This window comes from Symphalangus syndactylus, chromosome 6, assembly GCF_028878055.3.
Source record: "Symphalangus syndactylus isolate Jambi chromosome 6, NHGRI_mSymSyn1-v2.1_pri, whole genome shotgun sequence".
In the NCBI taxonomy this organism is placed as follows: domain Eukaryota; kingdom Metazoa; phylum Chordata; class Mammalia; order Primates; family Hylobatidae; genus Symphalangus; species Symphalangus syndactylus.
In genome coordinates, this window is record NC_072428.2 from 59565691 (window position 1) to 59593372 (window position 27682).

The window sequence follows — 27682 nt, forward strand, 5'->3', positions numbered from 1 at the left end:
TTCCTTCCTCTTAAAAAGCCCCAGTGATATAACCTTACTCATCTGAAAGGGCGGGTCTGAGAGGGAGTACATGGATGAATGGGCTATAAAATATATAAATGTCCCTTCAGGCTTAAGGCTCTGGATTGGGCTTCTTAACTTTGGGTTAAGATTTGAGGTAGGAGCCCATGCAGATCAACAGGGTATATGGGGTTCTGTTTACCTGTGTATGTGAAGGAGGGAGGCCTTTTCTGCCATAAATGCCAACCAGGGCTGCCTTTCCCAGAGACACATTGAATTTCAGATGCACAGGATGGTCTATGAACACTTGAGATCTCCAGAAAGTGCCAGGAGGAATCTTCTGGGAAGCTCGCCTCCCCACATCAATTTCTCCAGAATCTATGAAACTGTCCTCTGGAAAGAAACTACTGGGCTTTCCTACCAAGACACAGGGAAGGGAAGACAAAGACATCTTGGTTAGCCACATGGGAAATGAGAAACCAGGGCATCTGAACACCCGGGACTCTCCTTAGCCTCACATCCTTCTGTACAATGTTCTGCTGTCAGCTTTCTCCCCACCCCGGCCCTCCCCACATGGAGGAGTAAAAAGGTCCAGAACTTTTTTTTTCCCCTCAGCGATGCTCAAATTATTCTGCTAAAAATATGCATTCTTCCAAAGCAGTATGGGTCCTCCCCAAGGGCCATCTGTTTACTGCATAATTCCACAGCTTGTTAAGATATATTTTGATCCTAAAAATAATCATTTGTGGTCACATGAAAATAGCTCTGTGATTTGGTGTGTTAAGGGGCTCATGGTAAAATAGAAAGGATAGGGGGAATGAAGTGTTATTAATTTTCCAACTCAGAATGAGTCCCCCAGCGGTGGGAAGCATGACTTGGTAGAGTAAGGTATTTAAAAAGTTCACTAATTTGTGTATACATTGGAAGCCAAATTCTGAGGCTGATATGTGGATGGGGGGTTGTGCTTAGGGCAGGGTTAGGGGCTGGGGAAGATGAGGTAAAGGTACTTCTGAAAAGAGGAAATATTTCTGTAAAATGTTCCTTTGTCTTTGGATGAGGGTAAATATAATTTCTGTGCTAAAATGGGTCAAGCTGAGGGAATTTCCCAAGTTCACACACCAAGCCTATGCCATACTTGGAAATTCCACCCAGGCTCCCAACCCTGTGCCAAGCATCTATGCGGGGTGTCATGAGTAAAGTCTCTTGGCCATTTCTATACCCATCAGGAGGGTGACAGCTCTCTGGGGGCACCACAAATGCAAGGAAGGAAGGCAGCTTATCAAACTCCCTCTATTTAGTAATTAAACACACTCAGATGTGAAAAATACAAACCCTAACTTCCTGCCAGACATCAGCCTCCTGAAGAGTTGAGAAGGAACAGGAGAGACTCTAGGGATGTTAGGAAGACCACCCTTAGCACACTGAAAGACCAGCCTCAAGTCAACAGGCTGTATTTTATTTGTTGTTATGAAGGACTTCCTGGGTATCCTGGTTCCAAGGGTTTTTTTTTTTTTTTTTTTTTGAGATGTTAGAGATGTTCGAAGAGACACTTCAGAGAACAAGAATTCATTTGTAAAGAAAACACACTTTGGAACTTTTTGTAAACAGCATTTGGGGAATAGGAAATTAAAATGTTTTTCTTTCCCCCTAGCTTTGTTAAGACTCCTTAAAAAGCACATTTGATGCTGAAACGAAGCCTGGCAGGGCATTGTTGTAGTCATAAAATATTTTACTGTTTTAAATAATAAAATTCAATTTAAATGTTAAACTTCTCCATATGTTATCACTCCCTTATAAACTCCTAGGCAGAAACATCAGGTTTTTAGCTTCAAACTGTTAAATGTTATTTTAATTAAAAATATGCCAACAAAAAAGTTAAAATATGCACTATCAATAAAAGTACCACTAGTATTCTGTCATTAGCATGGGAAAGAGTTTGCTTTTGAATTCCTTTATGGAAGGAATGTGCTTCAGACTTTTACCTTGAAAAATATAGATACACAAACCACCACGCTGTGATTCACAAAGTTCAAAGACAGAACCCAAATTCACAATGCATTGAGATGGAAGAGAATTATTTACATTCTTTCTTATCTGATTTTTGGGTTCCCAATACCACAGCCATTCTATATTCCAGGAGGAAATAGTCTGCCATCAGCTTTTAATTTTGCTAGGGAGGCAGAACTAAGAGGGAGAATGAAACAAAGCAGATGCCTTCTGAGCCTTTTCCTCCTAGAAACTAAAAAGAAATAAGTGCAACACTGCTAGTTCCAAGGATGTGTTTCCTTTGTGAGTAGGTGGCAGTCTGAGCTGATGGGATTTGAGAATTGTCTGAATTCAAATAATTCCCATGTCTGAAAATAAATAATGGAAAACTGCTCCCCCATTTTCGCATGCTGCCGGATAACCCTGCACAGTTCATTTTCTCCCTCAATGAGCGTATTTTTAGGAGACAGTGACTGTATCAGCTAGGTTTTGCAGCCTTATAAGTCAGAGGTCTGCAGGCCTTATGCATAAATAAGTTGGCTCTTACCCCAGAGAAGGTGACAAAAGGGGACTTTTCTAGCACTTTAATATTTCACCTAGATGGGATGAATGGGAGGGAGAAATTGTCTTGAGTGTGTATATGCTGAAAGAAAAAAAAAAACAGTGAACTCTACTCTAGGGCATACCCTCTATCAGGGCTTTGAGGGCCTCTGGTCACCAGTGGTCTCCAAATCCCACCACAGGGACAGGCTGGGAGCTGTTGAGGGGGAAATGCTAACAGCCTGCTGATCACCTTTACCTGAGGGGAAGGAGTCATGACATGGGCTGGGCTGAGGGTTGGGAAAGTGAAACGCCTTCCGTCTTGCTTGTTAAAAATCCTTACTGCCTTACACTTTCTAGATGCTATAAGACTTTTTGTCCTTAATTCTGAGCACCAAGCTGTGAGCACTAGGATATAAAATATCCTCCACCATGAAGCAAAAGCCACCAGTGGTGGAATCATAAGGGAGAGGAGAGGCTAGAGGCAATTGGAGGCAAAAAGTCTTGTGTATACAATTCTTCTTATCCCTACCTACACTCTGGAAGATAAAAATAGTAATAGATTTTAATGGTGGAAATAGCAATAAAGGTAGAGGTATTAGTATTACTAGTCATATTGGCTTCCACCTGATGAGCTCCAAGCACAGTGGCAGGTACCTTCATGTGTATCAGTTTGGTTAATTCTCACGGCAACATTAATATCTGTATATGGAGGTTCAGAAGGCTTAAGAAACCATTTTGGGACCCCTCTTTATTTATTAAAATATGGCTTCTGAAGAGATCAAATTGATGAATGATTAATTAAAACACTACAAAGACATTCTCAGTGGTGGTAGGGTGCATTGACCTTCTTAAAGAGCAAGAGTCCAATAGGATTCATAGCCCCAGCAGGCTAAATATCAGAGCTTAACCAGGTAGATTCAAGGCCCATTAAAAAACTTCCTGGCATCCTAGGGTACAAAAATATCATTTGTATGAATTAGGAACCTACAAACAGGTCCAAAAGTTAAAGGGCAACAGTCAGGGTCTCAGGACATTCATGAGAAGGACACTACACAATCACTGGGTGGCCCCAGAGACAACAAACACTGCAAAAAGCTTAGGTCACAATTAGGGCTCCCCTACAGCAAGATTAGGCTTCACAGGGCAGATTTTACTGGTAATAGTCCTTTGCTTTGTAAAGCTAGATAGATTCAGGCTTCCTATAGCAATGCTGTGCCAATATGCAATCATGTCTATAAAAGAAATTTCTTAATGAATTGCTAAAATGGATAGCTCAGTCAAAAAGCAAGATTTGGAAGAACTGAAATTTCATGCACTTCTCAATCACAGCCTTTACTTTCTTGAACTGAGATCCATCTATATAGGTTCTAAATTCCTAGTCAGCTAATGTTCTTTCTCTCCCTCCATCTTTTTGGTTCTTTTCAATGCAATAACTTGCATGAAGAATTCTTTAGTTTCCTTAGCAACTGGTTGAAATTTATTTGGTTATCAAAATAAGCTGTTCCATTTTGGAGAGCCCAGCTGAGCCTGCGCACAGCAATTTGCATGGTTCCAACTAATGGGCAATTTTTTATTTCACGGCAGAAAGAAGAAAATGCTATCCTAAGCCCACCAATTCAACCATCAGAAATGCTTGTTTATTCAATGTTTTTTTCCCTTCCCCATTAATGTGTAACACAAGTTCTTGTGGCTTTAGTTTGAAAAGCTGCTGTATTTGGTTTCTGTCCCATCACAACCCTGGAATGGTTACAGCCATTTGGAAAACATAGTATGAACTGCAGTTTCATGTTATTCTCAAAGACATGATAAACATTTACAATTCTTGAATTTTCATATATTTAATTCATATAAATAAGAAATATATATTCTTAAAAATATTCAAAAATACCTCAAACCTTTGCAGAATCTGTGGCAGGGAGAGAATGTTAATTAGTCTGGACTTCTGGGATTTTAGTAACTAATATGGAATGGCTTGGGATTTGAGTGGATAAGAAGAAGAGAATTAATATTTGTTGAGTGCCACTTCAACATTAAGCTTTGAATGGATAGATATTGTTATCCTTGTTCTACAGATGAGGAAGGTCAAGGGAGATGCAGTAAGTGTCATAAGTTAACAGAGCCAGTATAAAGCAGGGTCAGGATTAACATCCTATATTGTCCGGCTCCAAGGCCCATTTACCCCTTTCTATCACACCACATTACTTTCTCCATCATTGTGAAGCAGAGACTCTAATCTTAATTCTGGAATCAGCTGTCTTCTTGAATACCCTCTGAAGGGACGAGAAATATGTGCTCACATCAGAGTTAAGGACTCCCTAGATATATCTAGGGAAATGCATTTTTAACATCACAATGAAAAACATAAACTGAGTAGACATTGGTTTGACCAGGGCAAAATAAATGAAGAACATTGTGGTCTCACATAAACTATAGGAAGCTTTGTCCTCTGGTTTCCAGTCTGATGTATTTTTTTTGTCACAGTGATTGCTTCTGATGCTGACCACTTTGCAGCACAGTGCTGCATTGAAGGCCTTTGCAAACAGGATTTCCATTTGCATCAGTAATGACAGATAATCCCTTTAAGCAAAAATACTCCAATTAAAATAAACCAATAATCTGGTGCAATTTTATTTTATCTCTTATCTGCACCTCCTGTTCCTTACAAAAACAAAACAAAACCTAAACAACCCACAGACTAATTTCATTAGAGTGAGAGATTTCAGATAGATCCGACTCCTGTTTAAAGAATGTCTGATAGAGATCATAGAGGGAAGAAAATACGTTTTGCCAAATGAGATCCTTTACCAGTTCCTTGAGGGTTAAGCATATTTTAAATCTACATTTGTACATGCTGATCTAAAGACAGTCTTCACGTTATGGTATTAACCCATGGCATCTGACACTAGAAGCTGACATGGGCCCCACAAGCCAAAAGGCAGGACCATGGACAGAGCCAATGTGACATTCCGAAGAGCCATCTGGTTACTTACATGATTCCGTTACTATTTTCATATGTAGAACTTACAAATTAGAATGCACCTTAGAGAGAATCTAGCTCAATATTCTCCTTTTTAAGAGGAGGAAAAGGACTCCCAGAAAGTGTGTTCAAGGGATTTGCTTAAGGTGATACCACAGGTCAGTGGCTGCAGCTGGACTTGAACCTGAGGGCTTCTGACTTCTAACCCAGAGCTCTTCCCATGGTCCCATTCATGATTCCTCCCTCCATATCCTATTAAGAGGCAAAGAAAGTGTGCATTATTTAGCATTTTAAGACGTAAAATCTTTGCAAATGAGAGGACTGGCTTTGTCCCTCAAAATAGTGGGCAGGGGTTCTGTGTGGAAATGATCCCAGTTCCCACTTCCCTTAAAGATGACCAGAGGCCAAGAGTTGACTTTGGCCCTCAGGATCCTCATTTCAGAGGTCATGAGTAGATACTCTGACCAAGTATATGCCACCCTGTTAAACAAACTGGTGGCTGGAAGGCAAATTATTGCAAGGGCAGAGAGGCTCAGATGCTATGATCCAAAAGTCAACTGAGAGAAAAGAAGATGTAAGCAGTGAAAGTTAGAGGCAGCTATTGCCAATGTGCTGACTGAAGGGTCACAGATAGAGAAAGCGGGCCATAGCAGGTGCAGGAGAAGGGAACGCCACACTACCCAGAATGACAACCAGGCTGGGTCATTAGGTCAGACATCTTTCTGGGTGCCAATTTTTGTGAATCTGTGCCACTCTTGGCTGACAATGTCCATGGCATGTTAGAAATATTTCTAAGACATTCAGAACATGGGCCTATGGATATCCCATTCAAGAATAGCAAACCCAATGCCACCACCATTTCCATCATTGATAGGCAATATCCATGTCTCATTGTACAATAGAATTTCACACCCACATCTCCTTCAGGGCCTTGCAACCTTGGGGTAAGTCAGGTGGGGAAGCTTATGGAGATAGCAAGAGCCCTGGAGTCACAGACCTGGGCTCATATCCCAGACTCTACCATTTACTGGCTGTGTGACTCTGGCCAAATCACTTAATTAGTGTAATCCTTTGCACCAATTCTAGTTTTTACATCTAGAATAATTATAAAATAATTATACTTATCTTACAGGATCTCTGTGGGAATTAAATGTGAATGCTTTTGACAAAAAGTTTTAAAACAAACATGCTATATGAACACTAATGATTATCGTTATTATTGCAGATGAGGAAACTGAAGCTCAGGCAAATAAGTGACTTGCTCAAGGTCACACGGTTAGTAAATGACAGACCACTTGAACTGGTGTTTCTATTAAACCACAAGAGTCCAAGAATCTTTCCATTACAACACCCCATCTACCTGCCTCCCCATACCCCACTCCCACAGATGCCCATCTGTCCCATGAGGTTTGCCCAGAAGAGCTCCTCTCACCCCACACAAAGATGGCCACCCCAGCAGTGTGAAGCCCCTAATGCTTCCCTGAAGGCATGGGATGGGATTCTGCTGAGCACCATGAGCCCTGCCTGAGCCTCCCACGAACTCTCAGTGACAAGGAACTGCGATGAAGACACAGGTGGACTGGCAGCTTGGCAGCTGGTGTGGAGTGCAGAAGGATGGAGGGAGCGCCAGAGCATGGAGCTGTGAGCCAGGCACATGACGCACGCGCGTTATGGAGGGCTCTTCAGCTCAGAGGCAGACACAGAGGACTCACAACACGGACAACGCAGCAACCCTACCTTCTGTGGTTCCTTTGCCTTTCCTGTCAGGGGTCTCTAAGCCAGTGCCCCCTGAGGGGTACAGGGAGACGTCGGTTGGCACAGGCCAACTGCTGGCTGTGTCCTCCGTGATCTCATACATCTGCCCCTCCATCGGCTGCAGGTGCCAGTTTAGGCCAAACAGGTGCATGGCTGTGGTGAGCAATGAGAAAAGTCATCTTTTTCTGCTGGAGGCAGAAATGGGACTCCCAAGCCATAAAGGAAAGGTGGGCAGGGTGGGGGAACACAGGCATTCAGTTCAGTTCAACAGGTAGCCCCAAAAGGGAGCTCTTGTAGTGCCAGCCCTGCAAAGGAGACTGGGGACAGCGAGGATCAAGGTTCAGACCCTGCCCTCAAGGGGCTCACAGTCTGGTGGAACTGGGAGTAGGCAGGATTGGGGAGTCTCAGGAGGTCTTGGTCTTTGCTTCAAAAGATAAATAACAATCTGGGGGAAAAACTGCAATTGGTATGATAATGTTAATTTCCTTAACGCAAAAATAACTTATACAAATAATAACCAAAGTCCAACAACTCAGTAGGAAAATAGGCATTGGATATGAACAGTTTACAGAATAAGAAATACAAATAGCTCATAATCATATGAAAAGACTCTTGGCATGATTCATAGTAAAAGAAATGTAAGTTAGACTCTGAAATACTATTTTTCGCATATGGTTTGGCAAAGATAAAAAAGGTTGAAAATACACTATATTGGCAGAGAATGGAAAGCAAGCATTCCCATACTTTACTGGTGTGAGAATATGATGTACAAAATCTGTGGAGGGCAATTTGATAAAAGCTAGCAACATTAAAATACACATACCCTTTATCCTGGGACATAAAGCTTCCGATTCTAGAAATTCCTCCTCCAGATATACTTATACATGTACTAAATGATGTACATACAAGGTTATTCACTTCAGTATAATTTGTTATGGCAAAATATTAGAAACCAGTCCGTCGATAAGGGGCAAGAAAACTAAGTAATATCCACACAACGAAATTGGATGCAACCATTAAAAAGAATAAAGAGGTTCTTTATGTATTTTTGTGGAAAGAAAAGTATAACATGCAGAAGTGTATTTGATATACTACCTTTGGGTTTAAAAATTCCTGGAAATGTATAAAATATTTCTGGTAGAATATGAAAGACTGGTAACAGTAGCTGTGTCCTGTGAAGGATAGAGATACTACGGATCGGGGGGTAGGAGGGAAACTTGCTTTTCACTGTACACCTGTTGTACATTTTCATTTTGTGCCATGTGCATATATTTCTGTTCGAAAGATACTTTTCCAAGGTAGCAACTGCTAAAAAGTCTTGTACAACAATCTAGAAAGAGACCGTAAGGCGCAAAAGAATGAACATTGTCCCTTGAGATATACAGGCTTGAGAAGGCTAGGAAGCTCATCTCCAATAATGTTTGTGATCTTGCACAAAATATCTGCTTAAAGCCCATTTTAGGATTCCAGGCTTGGGCCTTGTCAGTGGTTCAGGCTCCCCTCTTCTGATGCCCATCTGAATTCCCCATACATGGAAGTAAGCACTCAAGTCCCTGGACCCTCACGATACCCTGCATGTAACATTCACTCCTTTGCTTGGTAAACACCATCTGAAAGCCCACTCCATGGCAGATTCTGGAGAGCCAGAATGAAATCAGAGAGTCCCTGCTTCAATGAGCTCACAGCCATGTAGGGAAGACAGACAAGTAACAAAGTCTCTTCAGCAGGACCAGAAGGCCTAGAGGAGGGGGTGCCTGACCCGCTAGGGCGGCTAGAAGAACACAGGGAAGGATCCTCAGAAAGATGAAGGCCCATAGTAATTGTATTTACTGTGTGACAGGCAGTATGCGGGGGAACTTGTATATATTAATCCTCATGGCAACCTCACCAGACCGAATTTACAGAGGTGCATATTAAGGCTAAGAAGGTTAATTAAAATTATGATAGCCATAAAACTATTATTTATTGAGTATTTAATGATATGCCAGGCATTAGGCTGAGAGCATTACAAGTAATAATTCCTTTAACTCTCACAATAATCCTATGAGGTATTAATAACCCCATTTTACAGATGAAGAAACTAAGGCACAACAAGACTAATTAACACATGCAAGGTTAAATGGCTAACAGGTGGCAGAGACGAGACTATAATCCCAAACTGTTCCAATCCTGAAAACATGCACTGTCAGTCTTCTCGGCATCAAGGCCCAGGCTTGCCCGCTTAGCTAGGGCACCTCTTGCTTGGTGTATCTATCAGGGTGGGTGTTACAAAGACAGCCCCCTTTTGTACATCAAACAGCCTCCAAGGCTTTTAAGTCTCTTTTTAGGCAGTAACACAGGATCCTGTGAGATAGAGAAGAAACTCTGTTACCTGGCCCCAGTGTATGAAGGTGTCACTGATGGTGGTTTTGAGGGGCTGTGTGACTGCCATCAAGACACACACAAAAAACTATCGAGGAGACTGGAGCACAGCATACCCGTTTGACTTCTAGTCTGAACACAAGCCATGGGGAACACACACAAGTCTACTTCAGCCAGGAGGCCACGCTCGGGTGAAAGTAACGAGATCCGACACTTTGCTTTTTCTTTGGTTACTGTGGTACAGGAGAAGGTGTGTGGGACCAGAAGAAAGAAACTAGTTTTGAATCTCAGCTGACGCTGCCACTGCCTAGCTGCAGTCTTCTCATCTGAGCAATGAGTATAGAAAGCTTCAAAACATTGTTGTATCTAATGAAGTAATACGTGGTAAAATGCTTTGCAAACTGTACACATGTGTGATAACTATACGTGATAACCATTCATTGTATTTATACTGTTGATGATAATGATAATGACAATAGTCACTGACATTTATTGAGCATCTTTTTTGGTACCAGGTACCAGGTGAGGTGCTTTGCACTGCTCTCCTCTACCTCCTATGTAGATGACAATAATACTTGAACAGTTAACCTGCCCGGAAGCAGTGAATATTCTGCTATTTCCAACGCTGGATTAGCTCAAAATTCTATTTACCTTCTTACTTTATATATTAGCAACTCCAAAGGTAACAGAGAAATTGTTTGAGCTACAGACAAATCAGATATATGCAGCTAAGTGAGCAATGCTTCTTTCTCCATTAGAATCAATTATCTCATCTAAGTGTGCAATAGTGCTGTCTTGTTAAAAGGTCATGAGAATTAACTAATCCTAGAATGAATAGAACTCTCACAGCTTTGTGAAGAGAAACATTTTTGTTGTCACAGCTTTCTTTTATATTTAACAAGATGCAAATAAGTCCTTGCTTTAAAAAAAAAAAAAAAAAAAAAAAGATACCTTGTGGGTAGGGATGGGAATAAGCCAGGGAAAAAAGTGTTGCAGGTGAAAACGATCAACAGGTCTGGGGTCCCAGGGAAGTTAATAAGGGCAGGACAGTCCGCAGTTTTGAGGGTGGGGGAGACATGAGGGGGTGGGTGTTGGCACCCCTTCCTCCCCACTGTGCCCCCCTGGCGATCACAGAGGCCAACACAGCTGTGAGACTGGCCAATCGTCTCCGTGGCCTGTGGAAGATGCACTCCTGAAAACTATCTGGGTAAGCAAAGCTCTGTATTCAACTCCAACTTAGACTGAATCTCTCAGGAGATTTAACCATCCAAAAATAACTTTAGAGGCTGGTGGGTAGGGAAGGAAACCTAGGGTCACCCAACCAAGGTTGGGCTGAGAAATGGCTACCTCGAAAGTAAGGAGTAGGATGAAGTAGAGATTCAGAGATATGAAGTTCAACCAGTAATATCATCTTTTTAAAAAATTTTTAATTTTTGTGGGCACACAGAAGGTGTATATACTTATGGGATACATGAGATGTTTTGATAACAGGCTTGTGATGCATGACACTCATGTGATGGAAAATGAGGTATCCATCCCCTCCTTCCAGCATTTATCTTTTGTGTTACAAACAATCCAATTATACTTTGTTATTTTAAAATGTATAGTTTAATTGTTATTGACTATAGTCCACCCTGTTGTGCTATCGAATAGCACAGTTCTTTATTTATTCTATTTTTTTTTGTACCCGTTAACCATGCCACCTATCTCCAAACCTCCCACTAGCCTTCCAAACCTCTGGTAACTATCCTTCTACTCTCTATCTCCATGAATTCAATTGTTTTGATTTTTAGCTCCCACAAATGAGTGAGAATACAGCAAAGTCATCTTAAAGCCAAAATAAAGGGGATATTTAATCTGTGATCCAAGGTTTTAAATACAAGTCATGCTAGTGACTTATGCATTCTTTTACTGTATTGTCAGGCAGGTGGTTAATTCTATAGTTCTGGGTTATGGGAGAGGGGGAGAGGGAAGGGAGAGAAGTAGTTTGCTCTGCTCTCCTCTTTCCAAAGGACACAGCACATTCTCAGCCAGAGTCTGCCCATGAAATACATATGATTGAGTGGCCTCTCTTCTTTATCCTGTGTAATAATCAAAATCATAACACAAAAATTAGTATCATTTGAATGCACACTACATGCCAAGTGCTTTATTTATATTATTCAGTCTCATCCTCATATAAAAGTAGACTGAAAAAACATTACTGGAGAATGGAAGTAGAATAGAAATAGAGCTATAGTGCTATATTCTGATTTACTCAGAGAAGTAAAGTAAGTTACCTGAGACCACAGAGCTGGTAGAAATTTGAGGCAAGTTTAAAACTCAGGACCCTGTGCTCCCAAACCAAGCTTCTTCTTTTATGTATTTTATTTTAAATAGAAGATAAAATATGGGCAGCATAAAGCCAGCAGCAAATAAAATTTCAAATAAATATTTATGGAGGGGGAGCTGATAGCGATGATAAATATTCCCTGGCCCACAGCAGTCTTCATTTAAAGCTGTGTATAGCAGCTGAGTGCATGTTATCCAAATGACTTGGAAGACAGAGCCATAGATTAAAAAAAAAAAAAAAAAGCTAACAAATATAAATGGTTCTCCCCAGCCTGCTAAGGACAGACCAGGCCACTGAAACAATGTAAATTATAATCCCTGTATTCCATGTTCCCTGAAGAATGAATGGTAACTACACATCATCTGTGTTACATCACAGGATTCTCTATATGATACTCTGCAGTGTGTATTTATAACTCTTGTGCAAAACCTTCCTCGAGTACACTCAAAGTGACCTAGATAAATAACTTGATACTGGTTTTCCCATTAGACTAGTTTGTAATTGAGTGAAAAGGTGAAAAGATGCTAGGGAGTTCAGAAAAAGGCTGTGGAAAGGTAGCTGGTTCACAAGATCACCCACGCTGAAATGTTAATGATTTCTAAAAGCCAAGAGCCAAGGCGGGGGAAGTTCTGATTCTCTTGGCTCTGGTCAATCTCATCCCAGGGCTGACATTTTCCCTGTCGCCTTTTCCTGCCCAGTGAGACATGAGAGATGGCTCAGAAAGTGCAAGCTCTATCTTGACATTTTAAAGAAAGGCTCCATAGATGTTCAGACATTGAAGGCTCCCCTCACTACCTGGCCAGCAGGAGGCAATTAACAAAGTCATTATGCAGGAGTCACCAATATCAGTACAGGTGAGTTTCTGCTGTCACGATGCACACTTCCCTTCCAAAACTGGAATGCATGAACCCACTTGCATCTGTACATCAGCAGCTCCAGGGAGTGACTAGACACGGTTATAACCACAAGGAACTGTTGATTCAAGTGGCATTTTTGGTTTCAAAAGGCAGTGGGAACCAACCCAACCACGCAGCTACCCACTTTTCTGTTTTATATTAGTGCTCAGTTTTTTTTTTTTAAATGACTATTTCTATGAAATCAAAGTCACTGAGGTTCTTTAACTTATGGTCCTCTAATGGGGGGGAAAAACTAAAAAGATAAAATAATAACAGAAATGACAGGCTTTCATTCCCTAGGTCATCTTCCTGGTTTTGCTACAAGGCCACCACATTTAAAAGTTCCAAACCAAGAAACTATATACACAAGATGTACACGGCAGGATAACAGAAAAAAAAAATTGGAAGCAAACTCGAAGTCTAAAAATAGGAGAACGACTTAGCAAACTTATGGTACAGGTACAGGATGGAATATAAGGCAATCATTACAAAAAATAACTAGGATAAACAGCGATGTGGGAAAATGCTTAAGACACGATGTTAAGAAAAGAAAAGGCAGGGCACCAAATTGCATGTATTTCCTTACTGCAACTCTGCAAAACCGTGCATGCATATGAAAAACAATTTGTAAAGAAATACATAAAAATGACATCAGGATTTGAATTACAGCAGACGATTATTTCCTAGTTTCCAAACTCATTTTAGTGCATCAGCGTTAAAAAGGAAGCCTACAACTTAGTGTCACAAGCAATAGGTAGAAGAGAAGGATGATACAGCATGGGGGAGGCGTCCTGACTTTGAGCTTTTGCCTTGTGTCCGACCCCAGACATGGGGAATTACATATGCTCTCTCATTCAATCTTTACATGAATCTTGAGAAACTCGTTTGACAAATGAAGAAACTGGAGGCTCAGAAAGGCTCCTCAGCTGGCCCAAAGACACATAGATAGGAAGTACTAAGGCCAAATTTGAACCCAGATCTAAAAACAGATCTGACTGGTTCCAAAGCCCAGGTTCCCCTCCTGGCACATCACACTGGTGATGAGTTGCAATGCCTGAAAACTATATTACAATTTTTAAAAAGATTTTAAGGCAAAGATTTCGCTGACAGCATAGCTAGATTTGCTCTTTTGAGATAGTTTGTTAAGAGGCTTTTTTCTCAGGGACAAAGCATGGGCCCCCATCCTTTCACATCCTGACTGCCTGACCAGCGACTGATCCCCACAAACAAAAACCACGTAGATGCCAGTAAGCAACTTGCCACAGGCACAGTCAGTCTGCGTTTGGGTCTTTCTATAAAAGCACTCAGAGCTTGTTGAGTTACTGGTTTTGCGACTTTGGGCAAAGTACTTAGCCTGTCTGAATATCAGTTTCTTCACCTGTAAAATGAAGCTGATAATATCTACCTCAAAGGATTGAATGAGATAATGTAATTTGCTTAGAACTATGCCTGGCACATACCAGGAACTGAGTAAATGGCAGTTGTATCATCACTGTCATTTTGCTATGCTGATTTCCCTAGTTCCTATATCTACTGAAAACTTCAAGCCAGCTCTGTGATATCACCTTTTCGTCTTTCTATATGTTCCCCATTAGTTCCCTTCCACGCCAGTTGCCAGTTTCTTTAAATTGAGGGCCCTCACCTGCTCCCAATAGCTGACAGACTTTGGGAATGGGAACTAGAGATATTTGCCCAATAGATGAAACATCTTTTAAAAGCATAATTGCTATAAAACAGCCTGTCAGGATCCCACTGGTGACTACGTGGGGGTAATTTTTAATCAAGTAAATATACTGCTTTTCCTCCTGTCTCTGGATAAACTTGACTGCAACAATCAGGGCTACTGTCTCTCACTCCCAAATTAAGTGTTTTCTGGAGAATGGATTCTAGCACAGTTAATCATTTCTCTGTGCCACGCAGAGTTATAGGGAAGGAGGCCTTTCAGCAAGGATTCACGGGCACTGCTCAACGTTTCTGTAAATCATGGTGGAGTTGGTCCCGAGCCAGAAGATCAGGTGCAGTCAGCCACAGAGGCAGGGGACAGGTGAGCCCACCACCGATACAGAGGAGGAATGTCACCTTAACCGGAGGGCACTGAAAACTGGTGACAAGGCAAGTGGTAGGGGAACTGGAACTGAAACCTAATTTGTACAGAATAAACTGCTATTATTGCAGTAATAGAACAAGAAAGCTGTGTTTTCTGGGCACCTTTCCCCTGGGGGGCTCTACTAAGACCTCTTCCATATATAACTAATTTAGGAGTTGGCCACCTCCCACCAACTTTTGGACTCACCTCAGCCCAGTTATCTGACCTCTCCCTGCCAGACCTCCCACACTGTGCTGGTTCCCAAGTCAAGAAAATGGCAGGGAAGGGCAGTGGTTGTGAGCACAGCCTCTGGAGCCAGAGAGACCTGTGTTCCTTCTCTGGTTCTGATGTGAACAGTTACATGACAACTTTACTCTTTTGAGCCTCTTTTCCCCATCTATAAGACAGTGATAATAATACCTAGCTCTGAGAGTTGTGGAGATTAAAAGAAGTGACGTGTTTTATGAGCTCCTCACGGAGCTTGGTATTTACTGACATGAACTACCAGATGGGAGCTCTCTTTGTTGGCATCAACATCATCTTGTGTATCAAGGTTTTCACTGAAAAATGAAGTGAGGACATATCAAGACCCGGGGAGTGAGAAACCTGAGTTTTGTGTTAGGGGACATTGCTATGACTGACATCTCAGGTCCCAGGTACCTACAAACCCACTCACCGCCCAGAGGAAGAAACTCAGGCTTGATTAGCGCCTTTGTGTCAGGGCCTGGGACTGAGCTAAGCCCAGTTCTTCAGACTTCTAATTCAAAGCTCTTCCCATGAAGTGACCCTGTTATTACATTAATCACAACAGAAAATCATGTCCAGAGCAAGACAGCCATCCTCATTGCTTGTTCTTCCATCAGGCACTGCCTCCCAGTGAAGGGAACCATCTCCTTGGGTCTAAGGTAAGGGGAATGAAACCACAGCACAGGCCATGTCAGACCATCAAGAAGCCCTCCCTTTAGGGCAGGGATTATTCCAGTCATCTCCCCCCACCAGAACCTGGTCCAAAGGGGTGAAGAAGAAAGCAAGGAAAGGAAGGAGACAGACTGAGGATTATTATTAAAGAAATAACAGCTCCTACTTATTAAAATTTTACCTTGTGCATGATATAATGCTGGAGGATTCACATTTATTATGTCATTCAAACTCACAACTCTGTAAGTTGGATAGTATTAGTACCTCCATTTTATAGATTAGGTGCCTCAAAACAGAGATAAGTAGTAGATATTACTACTTTAATTTTCTATCTCTAGAAAACCGAGGATCCAGAATTGTCTCCAATTGTACCACTCAACATAGCAGTGCCAAGATCCAAAAGCAGATTCCAGTGATGCCAGACACGAAGTTCTTGTCACACTGTCATCAAGGAAGCACAGGACAGCCTTCCATTTCATCCTGATCAGGATAAAAATGCAGCTTTTGTCAAATCACTATCAACAGGGCAAGCATTCAAGGAAGCGGCTCCACACAGAAGGGGTGCTTAAACCTAGTACGACGCCCACCATCTGCCCTTCATATTCAGGCCTCACTAGTGATGCAGTGATCACTGAACCCAAAGGATCTCCCGCCTGTTCAAACAGCTCTGCTGGTGTGAGGAGTCAGCATTGCCCTTTGGGTGGTACAACACGCCACCGCCAGGTCTGGGATGGTGCCTGTTATTTCCTGAGTGTGCCATCATCACATTCCTTTCTTTGTGGCCCTTGTGTCCATGATGACACTATTCCCAATGCTATCTGAAGTGTCTATATAAAGGTGTTCCAACTTGCAAAGGACCAGCCTCTCACCTGAGACGCATCACCCCCTCCCTCACCTGTGTTAATGATCAAATGAGGCAGGAAAGAGAAATGTGTGTTTAGTTGGTGCTTGGAAGCTCACACAAGGAGAAGGTGCTTGTTGCTACATTCCATTTCCATAGCTACTAGAAAATGTACCGCTACTTGGCTGTATAGAGCAACCCTCCTGTCTTCTGATTTTCTTAGGCGCGCCAGCCACGAAACTGATTTTTTTCATGATCAAAGTCAATTAGGAGGTGGTCCCCACTGTAGCTCAAATGGAGTTTTAATTTGTGTATGTATTATTAGGAGAGGACTTTTCCCTTTGGATCATTCACTTCAGCAAGAGGAATGAGGGCAGACAGCTTAACGTGGAGCCTGCCACCCAGATTTGTAACTTGGGATAATGTTTCTTTATAATGAGAAACATTTCGAAATAGCACTTTAAAATCACACAGAACAGAGTGTTTGATGTCCCTCCTTTACTCCCTACAGCTTCCCATTCTCCAGTCCCATGGGTATTTTCCAGCCCTTGGGGACCATATCGTATTTTCCTGTCCCCCTGCCTTTATCTGTGCACAGAGCAAGGCACTCATATGTGAGTTACCTCTGCTTCTTCTTTGATTACACACAGACCCTTGGTTTGGTTTAGTCTTTGACTACAACTAACAAGTTTAGGGCAGTAAGGAATTCCAGGGACCATGATGATGATAATGTTAACAGCCACAGTCATTACTGGGAAGCTATACTGTACCAAGCACTCTGCTGAGTGTTTTAGAAAGAGTATCATTTAATCCTCACAAAGCCCAGTGAGGTAAGTATTGTTATTACTCTCATTTGTAAGATGAGGAAACTGAGGCTTAAAGAGGTCTATCAACTTGTCCCACATTACCTTCTAATTAGAAGTAGAGACCAAATTCAGATCTGAGTGAAGTCCAGATGGAACCTGCCCCTAATCACTATATTACACTGCTTTTCTGATTAGGTATCAAGCTGTGAAAATGTCAAAAACGGAAAACAAAAACAAAAACAAAAAAACCAACATTGCCAATCTCATTGTTATATGGACCTGCCTTTTAACTCAAATTTCATTGTCAATATTTTCCTGAGAATAGACACTTGACATGGTATCTCTTCAGAACAGAAAGGATGTTAAAAGAGCATTTTAAATGTGTGTTGAACACAATATTCGATGGTCTATCTGCCTGCTCAGGAGTCTCACTTTGTGTGGATTTCTCTGTCTCTTGAGCCTGCCTGCCCATCTAGCCTCCATGCCTTTGCTGATACGATGCCTTCTGCTCGAACAGTCACCACCTTCTCTATTAAGAAAAAATTCCCCCATCCTTCAAGATATACTTCAAATATTGCCTCTTCTGTGAGGATTTCCACCATCACTCCCAGCCAAAAGTGGCCATTGCCCCCAGCCCTGGGCCCTTATCATTATTTCTGCCCCTCTCCCATAAACACTGCCCTCATGGTATGCATACCTGTGCTTCCTGTCCCTTGCTGGTTTCTCTACCAGGCTTAGTACCCAGTGGAACAGATCTGTAGAGAGACAGTAAGGCTCCCAGCTCTGGCCCTTACCAGCTGTGCATCAACAGGGAAGTCACTTAACCAACCTGACTCTTAGTTTTTTCATCTATGGAAATGGAAATAATAGAAAACCATCTCCCAGGCTCTTGTAAGAATCAAATTTAATGAGGATTCTTTTTTTTTTTTTTTTTTTTTAAGACGGAGTCTTGCTCTGTCGCCCAGGCTGGAGTGCAGTGGCGCGATCTCGGCTCACTGCAAGCTCCGCCTCCCGGGTTCACGCCATTCTCCTGCCTCAGCCTGCCGAGTAGCTGGGACTACAGGCGCCCGCCACTGCGCCCGGCTAATTTTTTTTGTATTTTTAGTAGAGACAGGGTTTCACCGTGGTCTTGATCTCCTGACCTCGTGATCCACCCGCCTCGGCCTCCCAAAGTGCTGGGGTTACAGGCGTGAGCCACCGCGCCCAGCCGAGGATTCTTTAGAATTTAGAATTTAGAGATTATAAAGTATATTAAAAAATAAGGCATTATTATTATATTGCTTAATAGTTAATGAATGAAAGAAAGAACACCCAAATGTCCTAATGTAATACAGTCTGTGTTTAATACACAGACTGGTACAAAGATTTATATGTGGAACCACCCACACAGTCTCAGACCTCAACAATTAGGTGTATGTATAGTGCTATTTAATAGACTTACTGCACTACAGAAAAGTCAGAAGACATAAACAAGGTGGAAAAGAATAATTTTCAGCTTCTAGGTAAAGAAAAACGCTAATTATCCTAAAATTTTCATTTAAAGCTGTGTTACCCTCCTACTTCATCTCCTCTCAAATCCCCTTTTGGCAAACACAGCTGGAATCAAGCGTGTGCTTATATACACAGTGCCAGACACAGGCTGAGACACACGCAGGGGTCTGACGAATATGTCTTCCTACTCAATTCTACAGATAATCTGAGTGGTAAAATTTGAGACAATGTGATGAAATGGAGGCCACACTACAATTAATGATACTGGCATTTTTTCTTTCCCACTGGAGGCTGTGAACAAAATCTAACTCTAGGCTCAAGGGCATGATCAATCTAGCTGCCTGCCACATGCCAGCAGGAAGGGCTTTCTCCAAAGTGAAATGTTACGCCAGTGACAATCTACTCATGCTGGAGGAAGCCTGGAGAACAGCGGAATCAGATACTACAAGGTGTTGTTGCTCAATAAGCAATAGGTTTTGAGATCTCCTGACATTCATAACCTGGCCTCCTGTTGGCTCCAGTCCTGAAGCACTTTGGGTGCAAACTGCTGCCCCAGTCAATGCACATGTGCATGGCAGTGCTGGCACAGCACACGGGGCAGGAAAGATGGATGGATGTTCATTTTTCCTTCATAAGAAAATAAGTTAGTTTCTTTCTTTCTTTCTTTTTTTTCTTTTTTTGAGACAGAGTCTCACTCTGTTGCCCAGGCTCACTGCAATCTCTGCCTCCCAGGCTCCAGTGATTCTCTTGCCTCACCCTCTCGAGTAGTTGAGATTACACGCGTGTGCCACCATGCCCAGCTGATTTTTGTATTTTTAGTAGAGACAGGGTTTCAACATGTTGGCCAGGCTATTCTCAAACTCCTGGCCTTGAGTGAGCTGCCCACCTTGGCCTCCCAAAATGCTAGGATTACAAGCGTGAGCCACTGTGCCCAGCCTAGTTTCTTTCTTTAGCAAGGAGCTACTTGCATCCTCTCAGTAGTTCAGAAGGGTGAAAGCCTCCCCTAAATGCCCCCCAGCATATGAGAAGGGTAGAGCACAATGAGGGGAGGATGGGCTCTGGGTGTGAGTCCTGTCTCTTTCTCTCACTAGAGATCTGGCTTTGGACATATCATTTAACCTTCATGGCCTCAGTTTCTCATCTATGGAAATGGAAATAAAAACAGCCTGGTGCCTCTGTTTGCACTTAACAAATACTTACTGGATAAGTAAGACTGTTGAGAATATTAAATGAGGAAATACATGTAACACTCAGAATAGCACCTGCCTGGCACAAGGCAAACTCTAGATTTGTGTGTGCTGCCATATTTGTGTGTGCTGTTACATCAGCTTAGGCTTTGCAGGGAGTGGCTGGGAGCAGAGGCAAAGGCACGCTGCAGACAGAAGGGCAACGTGGCCCTCGTTTGCTCTGAGCCTCAGGTATGGGGCACAGGGACATGAGAGGAGGGCTTTTAGAGGCAGGACGATCTGCACAGGGTTTATAGTCGGAAAACTGGATTTCTAGGTCTAGCTCTACTACTTACCAGCCATTCCAGCCGAACAAGTTATTTGACTGCAGCAGGCCTCAGTTTCCACATCTGGGGCTTGCAGGACAAGGAAATGCAGTTAATAATTATAGAGAGTGCATTGACTGCTAGAGAGAAAAATTGAAAGGCCTTACACAAAGGCATGGTATTTATTCTGTATTTGCCTACCGGAGCCTCTCTTCTAAGGGGAAAGGCAGCCAATGTCTACCAGCACTTGTGATTTCTGTAGTTTTATACTGAAAGTCTTCAGTAAAAATGAAAGTACAGATTGAGGCCCACAGATATGTAAAATGCACAAATGGACACTTCAATGTGGACTCTTCTGACACAGGTGCAGAAATACCCAACATTCCTGTCTACTATCCTGTCTTTGTTTAGGCTGTTCGGTCTTCCAGAAGGCCATTCTGATCTTCTCTTTCAATATCTTACTTGATTTATAAGCTCAATGCTTTGTAATTTTTCCTGATCCTCCCAGTTAGAATGAATTGCTGTCTCCTTTGGAATCCCACAGGGATAGGTTCAAACTCCAGTAATACACCTTTAACATCTGCCTAGAATTGCCATCAGCTCCTTACACATCTGGCTGTCCACGGAAGTATGGATGGCTCAGAGGCAGCGACGCTAGCTTATCTGGCTTTGTCTGCTCCTCACAGCCTGCAGATAGTCCAAAAGACAGGCTCAATGAATGCTCCCCACCAGTTTAAACCTGAATTTGGGGAAGCTCCTTCTGCTTAATCACCTGAAATCCCTGCATCCAGGGATGGCTCTTGGCTGCTAAACCTGAAAGGGTTTAAAATCTCCAGGTAATTCAGCTGCTGGGAAGCTGCGTTTAGTCCACGCCTACTATGGGTCATCCACTGGACTGGGCCCTTTGCAGATGTTCTCTTGCTTAATGCTCAAAACACCACTTAGATACTAATTGACATTTTACCAATGAGGAAATCAACATACAGAGAGGTTTAAAAACGTGTCTGAGCTGGGTTTGGAATGCAGGTCTTACTCGGCCCAGTCTGTGCTTTTGCTCCGAGACCGTATTGCTGTCTTTAGAAGGATGAAGCTGTTTAGTTCTGGTTTTGTTGTTTTACTGATAGGAAGAAGCACTGAGTGGAAGGAGAAATACTGTGGTTTTTTTCAGCCCTCTCTCTTCCTCTCACTGCTCCCTTCTTCCTTACACCCTGCTCTTCCTCCCTGCCATGAAAAGAGGCTGAGCTCTGCTCCTGCCTTGTCCCCTAAGCCTAGCAGACTTAAGTGTAGCCCCTTCCTAACTTCTCCTCCACAAGTGCTAGGTATTCACTCAGTGCAAGAATAGCCATCAGCGGGGCTGTTTTCTCTTTCTCTCTGCACTTAAGTGCAATTAAGTTATGTTATTTCACAGTAATTAGTCTGGAATACAAACGGGACTTGGGGAAAATTCCTTTCCAAGAAGGCTAAAAATCTATAAAATCAACTCCTTTTCCATACTCCCTGGGCAATGTTGTAGAAGGAACACCCAGAGATGCAGCTGGGGCTCCTTCCTGACCAACCATGGCTGTGCTGCCTCCTCAGGGGCTTTAAATTGCCCCCAGGGCCTCCAAGCCCTGGGAGAGTATGTTTCTGCAGCCGCTGCTGTTATTATTAAAAATGAATATATGGGCCGGGAGCGGTGGCTCACGCCTGTAATCCCAGCACTTTGGGAGGCCGAGGCGGGCCGATCACAAGGTCAGGAGATTGAGACCATCCTGGCTAACATGGTGAAACCCTGTCTCTACTAAAAATACGAAAGATTAGCCAGGCGTGGTGGCGGGCGCCTGTAGTCCCAGCTACTCAGGAGGCTGAGGCAGGAGAATGGCACGAGCCCAGGAGGCGGAGCTTGCCGTGAGCCCAGATCACGCCACTGCACTCCAGCCTGGGCGACAGAGCAAGACGCCATCTCAAAAAAAAAAAAAAATATATATATATATATATATACGTGTATATATATATATATATACGTGTATATATATATATATATATATATATACGTGTATATATGTATATATACACACACATATATATATGAATGAGTAAATGTGAGTCCCTTCTTTTTGACACATTTCCAAACTCAGAAACTGCTTGGCCCTCAAACTCAACACATCTTGTTTGCCAGGGGGAAGGGGCAGGCAGATTTCATTTATGAGTGGCTCTTACTATTAAGAACTAGGTGCCTGAGAATCATTTCATCTCTGTAGCAGCCTCTTATCTACATTCATGGGTCAGGAAACTGAGGTTTGGGGAGAGTACACTTCTTGCTTGGAGTCATAAGTAGTTAGGAGCAGATGAGAAGTTAGGGCAAAGCCAGCCTATGCCCCGTGCCGGCTACGTTTCAGCAGCCGCCTCTGGCTTTGTCTCCTCTGGTTTTCCCTCCGCGTAGTTTCGAGCAGCCATTTTTCACTCACTGATATACACTTTCCACCTTTGATCTCTGTGAGAACTTGGAACCTCTATTCTTCCCTTTTTCTTTCTCCCCTCTCCATGCTTTGCAACGTCTGTTGGGTTCTGATCTTGACATCCTGCCCTCCTTTCTCTCCTTGAATAAACTTTTGCTGGACACATGTAAAATCATGCCAGACCTGGCACAAGAAGCTGTGGCTATGATACTAAGTGTGATGGAAATTTTTTCGGCCCTCATGGAGCACATAATCTAATGGTGGGGACAGATATTAAATGATCCATGTCACAGTCATTCAGCAGCAATTGTGAGGAGCACCACGAGCACCATAAAGGGATAGAACTGGGTTCCTGGCTCAGTGGGAGAGGCTCACAGATGCTTCCCTGAAGTAGCGACACTTGAGCTAAGCTCTTGAAAAGAACTGATTGGTAGAAGTGGGGTAGGGGGTGATGGGCAGCTCTCTCCAGGAATCCTTCAGCCTCTTTGGGTCTCAGAGCCACTTGTGACCCTGCCGCCACCTCCCACCAATTAAACTGGCAGACCCAAGATCAGACAGAAAGTTTTCTTCTGGCAGGACTGTGGGGAAATTGGATACCTGGATGGGAGCCCTGAAGTTCAGTCCTATCCTTCTGAAGAGGATCTAGCAGTGAGTAACAGCTATTCACGCCTTATGACCCAGGAATCCTGCTCTGGGGAATACACCCTTTCCAAAATAATCCAAATAAGAAATAAGAAAACAGAGCAGAGGCACAAAGATGTTCACAGAAGTGCTACTTATAATGCCAAAGAACTGGAAACAGCCGGAATACAATGATACAGTAATGGCACAAATATAATGGCTTTTACACTTGGCGAGAATGAGAATTGTGGCAGTACTTGAAAATGTTTGCATGAAAAAAACGGCCTGTGAAAAAGGCAGAAGGACATAAACTGTTTATCCACACTGACTACGCTGAGGCTGTGGCTGCTGTTGTTATTAAAAATGAATATTTGAGTAAATGTGGGTCCTTTCTTTTTGACACATTCCCAAACTCAGAAACTATGAGCCATGATATGGAGGTCAAGGATAACACACAGAAAACCGCAGAATGTTTCTGTTGTTTGCCCAGTATCTTGAATTCTGGATGATATCTTAAAAAATTTCTCAACAACACTGAAATATCTCAGAGTTTGGAGATTATTTTAGGTAATACCTGATTTTAAAGCCAGTAAACAAATCACTTCTTTACTATATTTCTCAAAAACAGTGCCTGAAACTACAGAGACAGAGAATAGATATATGAGGGATTGCCAGAGGCTGAGAATGAGACGGGGGTTGACTTCAAAGGGGTGTGAGGGAACTTCTGGGGGTGATGGAATGGTTATGTGTTTTGACTGCGGTGGTGATCACGTAACTCTACCAGTTTGTCAAAATTCATACAGTAGTACACTTAAAACGTGTTAATTTTCTGTATGTACATTATATCTCAATAAATCGGATACGAAGGAAGTGGCCTGGGCCTGGTGGCTGAGTGGGTGCAAAGGTGAGGGACAATGCCTGAGCAGTGGCTGGAGTTTCAATCCTAGTTAGGTCCCTGAGAGCACAGTCAGAGCCCTGCGCATGGCTAGGGAAAGGAATTATGACACAGGGGAAGACCGATGTCATCCTGCTGCCCTCCACACTCGCTCTCTATCCTTTTTCACCCTGCTCTGTGCCCTGGGAAGCTGGTCTACATGGCCTGGATCAGTGGTTCCCTTGAGCTCTGACTTCTGGTTGGGTTCCCCCCACCAGGAGGAGGTTGTCAGGTGGGAAGAGAGTGAGGTGGAGATTTCCGTTCTCCGGCTCCCTCACCGCCATGCCTCTACTGAAGACCATACATCCATGTCAAGCAGCACTCTCAGCTGGCTACCTTCTCCAGGTTCTAGTAACCACTCCTTCCCCCCTTGCCCCTTCATGCCCCTTCATGGTATCCTAGAACCATTAGCCAGGGGGTAGTACCATTCCTTGACACACTGCCCTCGCTTTTGTACCTAGCTTCTTAAACTCTCCTCAAATTAAAAGCAAATGAATGATCAAATGACAAACCCCATAACCCACTGCCTGAATACTTCCATTGCCAGGAAGGGCACTGTCAAACTCTTCTATCATGAGGAGGCTCTGCAAACTGGAAAACGTTCATTTTCTTCCCTCTTCAGCCCTGCAGAGTGAGTTGGTCCCTTCTCCCTTCGTCAGCATTTCAGACAACTGCAGAGAGCCATGCTGGTCTCCTAAGTCTTCCTTTTGGGGATCTGGAAGATATCTGTCTGTGGCCTGTTATAATGAGAACAATCTATATATATCTTGCTATTAGCAATTCCCACAGAGCAGCATGAAGGAATCAGTCTTGGAGAGAGAAGGCGTTAATGCAAGATCCTGTATCTTTATCACTTTTTCTTCCTTCTAAAAGACGAAGTTCAATCATCTCCATTTCCCATTCTTTGGGCTATAAAGTTAAATCTATGGCTCCTGTCCAAAAGGCCTGATGTGAAGTCAAAGAGAAAGGAGGGAAAATGAGCCTTATTGCACACAAATAACACCCAGGCCCAAGTGTAATAGGCTCATGCTAATGAGGCAACAGCATCTGAGATCCTGATATTGTATGAGCTGAGCCAGATGGAAATGACTGGGGGTTGGGGGGTGGATACATTCACCCTGGCCTCTATCTGTAATTCTTTCTCTACACATCTCACGTCCATTTCACCTGTATCTGACCCCCGGAACATAAAAAACACAGTTCTGCCACCCCATGCTGCTCTTCTGCCTAGAGTACCCTTGGCAGACTTAACCATCTTGCAAGGCCTCTTATTCAACCAAGTCTTAATTGAGCACAGGTACCTTGTGCCAGGCTTCGTGCTAGGGATTGAGTATGTGAAAGCAGAGAGTAAGACAACAAGAGATGGGGGAGTGAACCTCCATTAAAAAGAAGGGAAGTCTAATATGTCTTCTAACTGAATTGCTGCCATACTGAAGTCCAGTTTGTATGACGAAATGTCAGAGATATTGACAGTCTATACCATTCTACGCAAATTGCACTTAATGCTCAAGTTCACCTCTATCACCAGTTCCTGGATAGCCTCAAGAACTGCATGACCCAGGGTCTTCCAGACCAAGAACTGCAATATTATTCCAACAAGCAAAGCTCTCTAATAGCTGCCTTTTGAAGAGCAGCAATTAAGTGTTAAGCTTAGCAACATTCTCACTTATAAATTAATCACCACTTCAAGCAAGGATTCTGATTTTTTTTTTGTACTCCACAATCAGTCCTTCTTGTGGAGTTGAAAAATGCAAATGCAACCTAATTTAAGAAAGTATCCCTCATTGCTATTACACAAATTGGAATGTTCCACTGTTGGAATGTTCCACTGTGGTTATCCAGAAGATGCAGAAGCCCACATCTGAGACTCCACCCTTTATGTCCTGGTGCAATTTCCTAGACATATAGAAATATAGACTAGGAAGGACCTTACAGGAAAATCCACTCCTGCCACACTGTGGGTGAGGTCCAAGGAGGGGTAACAACCATCTCCCAAGGCGACCAGCAAGGGACATCTCCTTTATCACATGCTCTGTGTTTTTCAACATCATCTCATTTAACCTGCACAACAGCCTTATGAAAGTAATACTATTATTCCTCCCACTTTGTAGATGAGGAAACCAAGGATCAAATGGCTAAACAGCTGGAGAGTGGCAGCTCTGAGATTTCTGCGGAGTTGGTCAGGCTCCAAATCCCGTCTTCTTTCCTGATGAGAACCCCACGCTACCTTAGAGAAATCACAGAAAATGGTGCCACTGCCCTGCAGGGCAGACCTGGACCTGATGATACAGCAATCAGCAACCAGTGTCCTCTCAGGTCTTCATTTAAATAGAAAGCCGCTCCTCGTTTTAGATTTATTAACAAGCCTTTTTCATCTCCTATTCCAAAGGCCTACCTGGTAAGACAGGTGCTTGAAGAATCCTCACGCTACTAATCTGAGGCTCTTCTGCAGCACGCAGTGTCTGCGTTTTACATACAGATTCGGAACACAAGGGGAGCTGTCAGTTTTATCTGCATAGAAGCAACAGTTAGTGAATCACAAATCAAGTTTTGTCCTAGTTAGAGAAATGACGTGAGCTGCTTTGCAGGTGACGATTCTTCTTGTTGCTGCATTGCTGGAACAGTGAGACATCCCTACAAATGTTTTCTGACAGGTCCCCCTGGTTGTTCTGTTGGCTGCCCTTGTGACTAACACAGGCCAGGAAGCCTGTTGGTGCTGCAGTGAGACAAGCCAGGTCCAAGTTCTCACTCAGGAGTAACTAATACTCTGTTACGTGAGATGCTAATAATTCTAATAATACTTTTAACAATAGTAGTATCTAACTTTTACTGAGTGCTCTGTGTCAGGGAGTGAGCTAGGTACTTCTTGTAAATTGTCTTACAGAAATTTCACCCCAACCCTGTGAAGTAACACCACTATTATAATCCTCATTTTACAGATAGGGCAACTGAGGCAGAGAGAGGTTGTGTAAACTCGCCAAATATCACAAAGCTTGGAAGCAGCAGTGCTGAGATTTAAAAGCAGGCAGCCCAATTTCAGAACCTATGCTCTCAACTATTATGCTGCTCTTGGTTCCCTCTCCCATAAAATGGGCCAGTCATTCCAGCCACTTCCATAAGGAAAGTGAAAACCAAGGTTCAGAGAGGTTAAGCAAACTGCCCAAGTTTACACCATCAGCAAGTGTTACAGCCAGGGTCTGAAGTG

The 27682-nt window shown here is 42.9% G+C and overlaps 1 protein-coding gene across 1 annotated transcript in view; it reads right to left on the reverse strand.

The window, feature by feature from the left end:
* Positions 1 to 27682, reverse strand: part of TENM4 (teneurin transmembrane protein 4) — a 3069169-nt gene that overhangs the window by 200847 nt on the left and 2840640 nt on the right. Inside the window, exons 16-17 of the mRNA XM_063641401.1 lie at positions 7244 to 7414; positions 203 to 417 (exon numbers count right to left, since the gene is read on the reverse strand). Coding sequence (XP_063497471.1) covers positions 203 to 417; positions 7244 to 7414 — 386 coding nt within the window. The remainder of the gene's footprint in view (positions 1 to 202; positions 418 to 7243; positions 7415 to 27682) is intronic.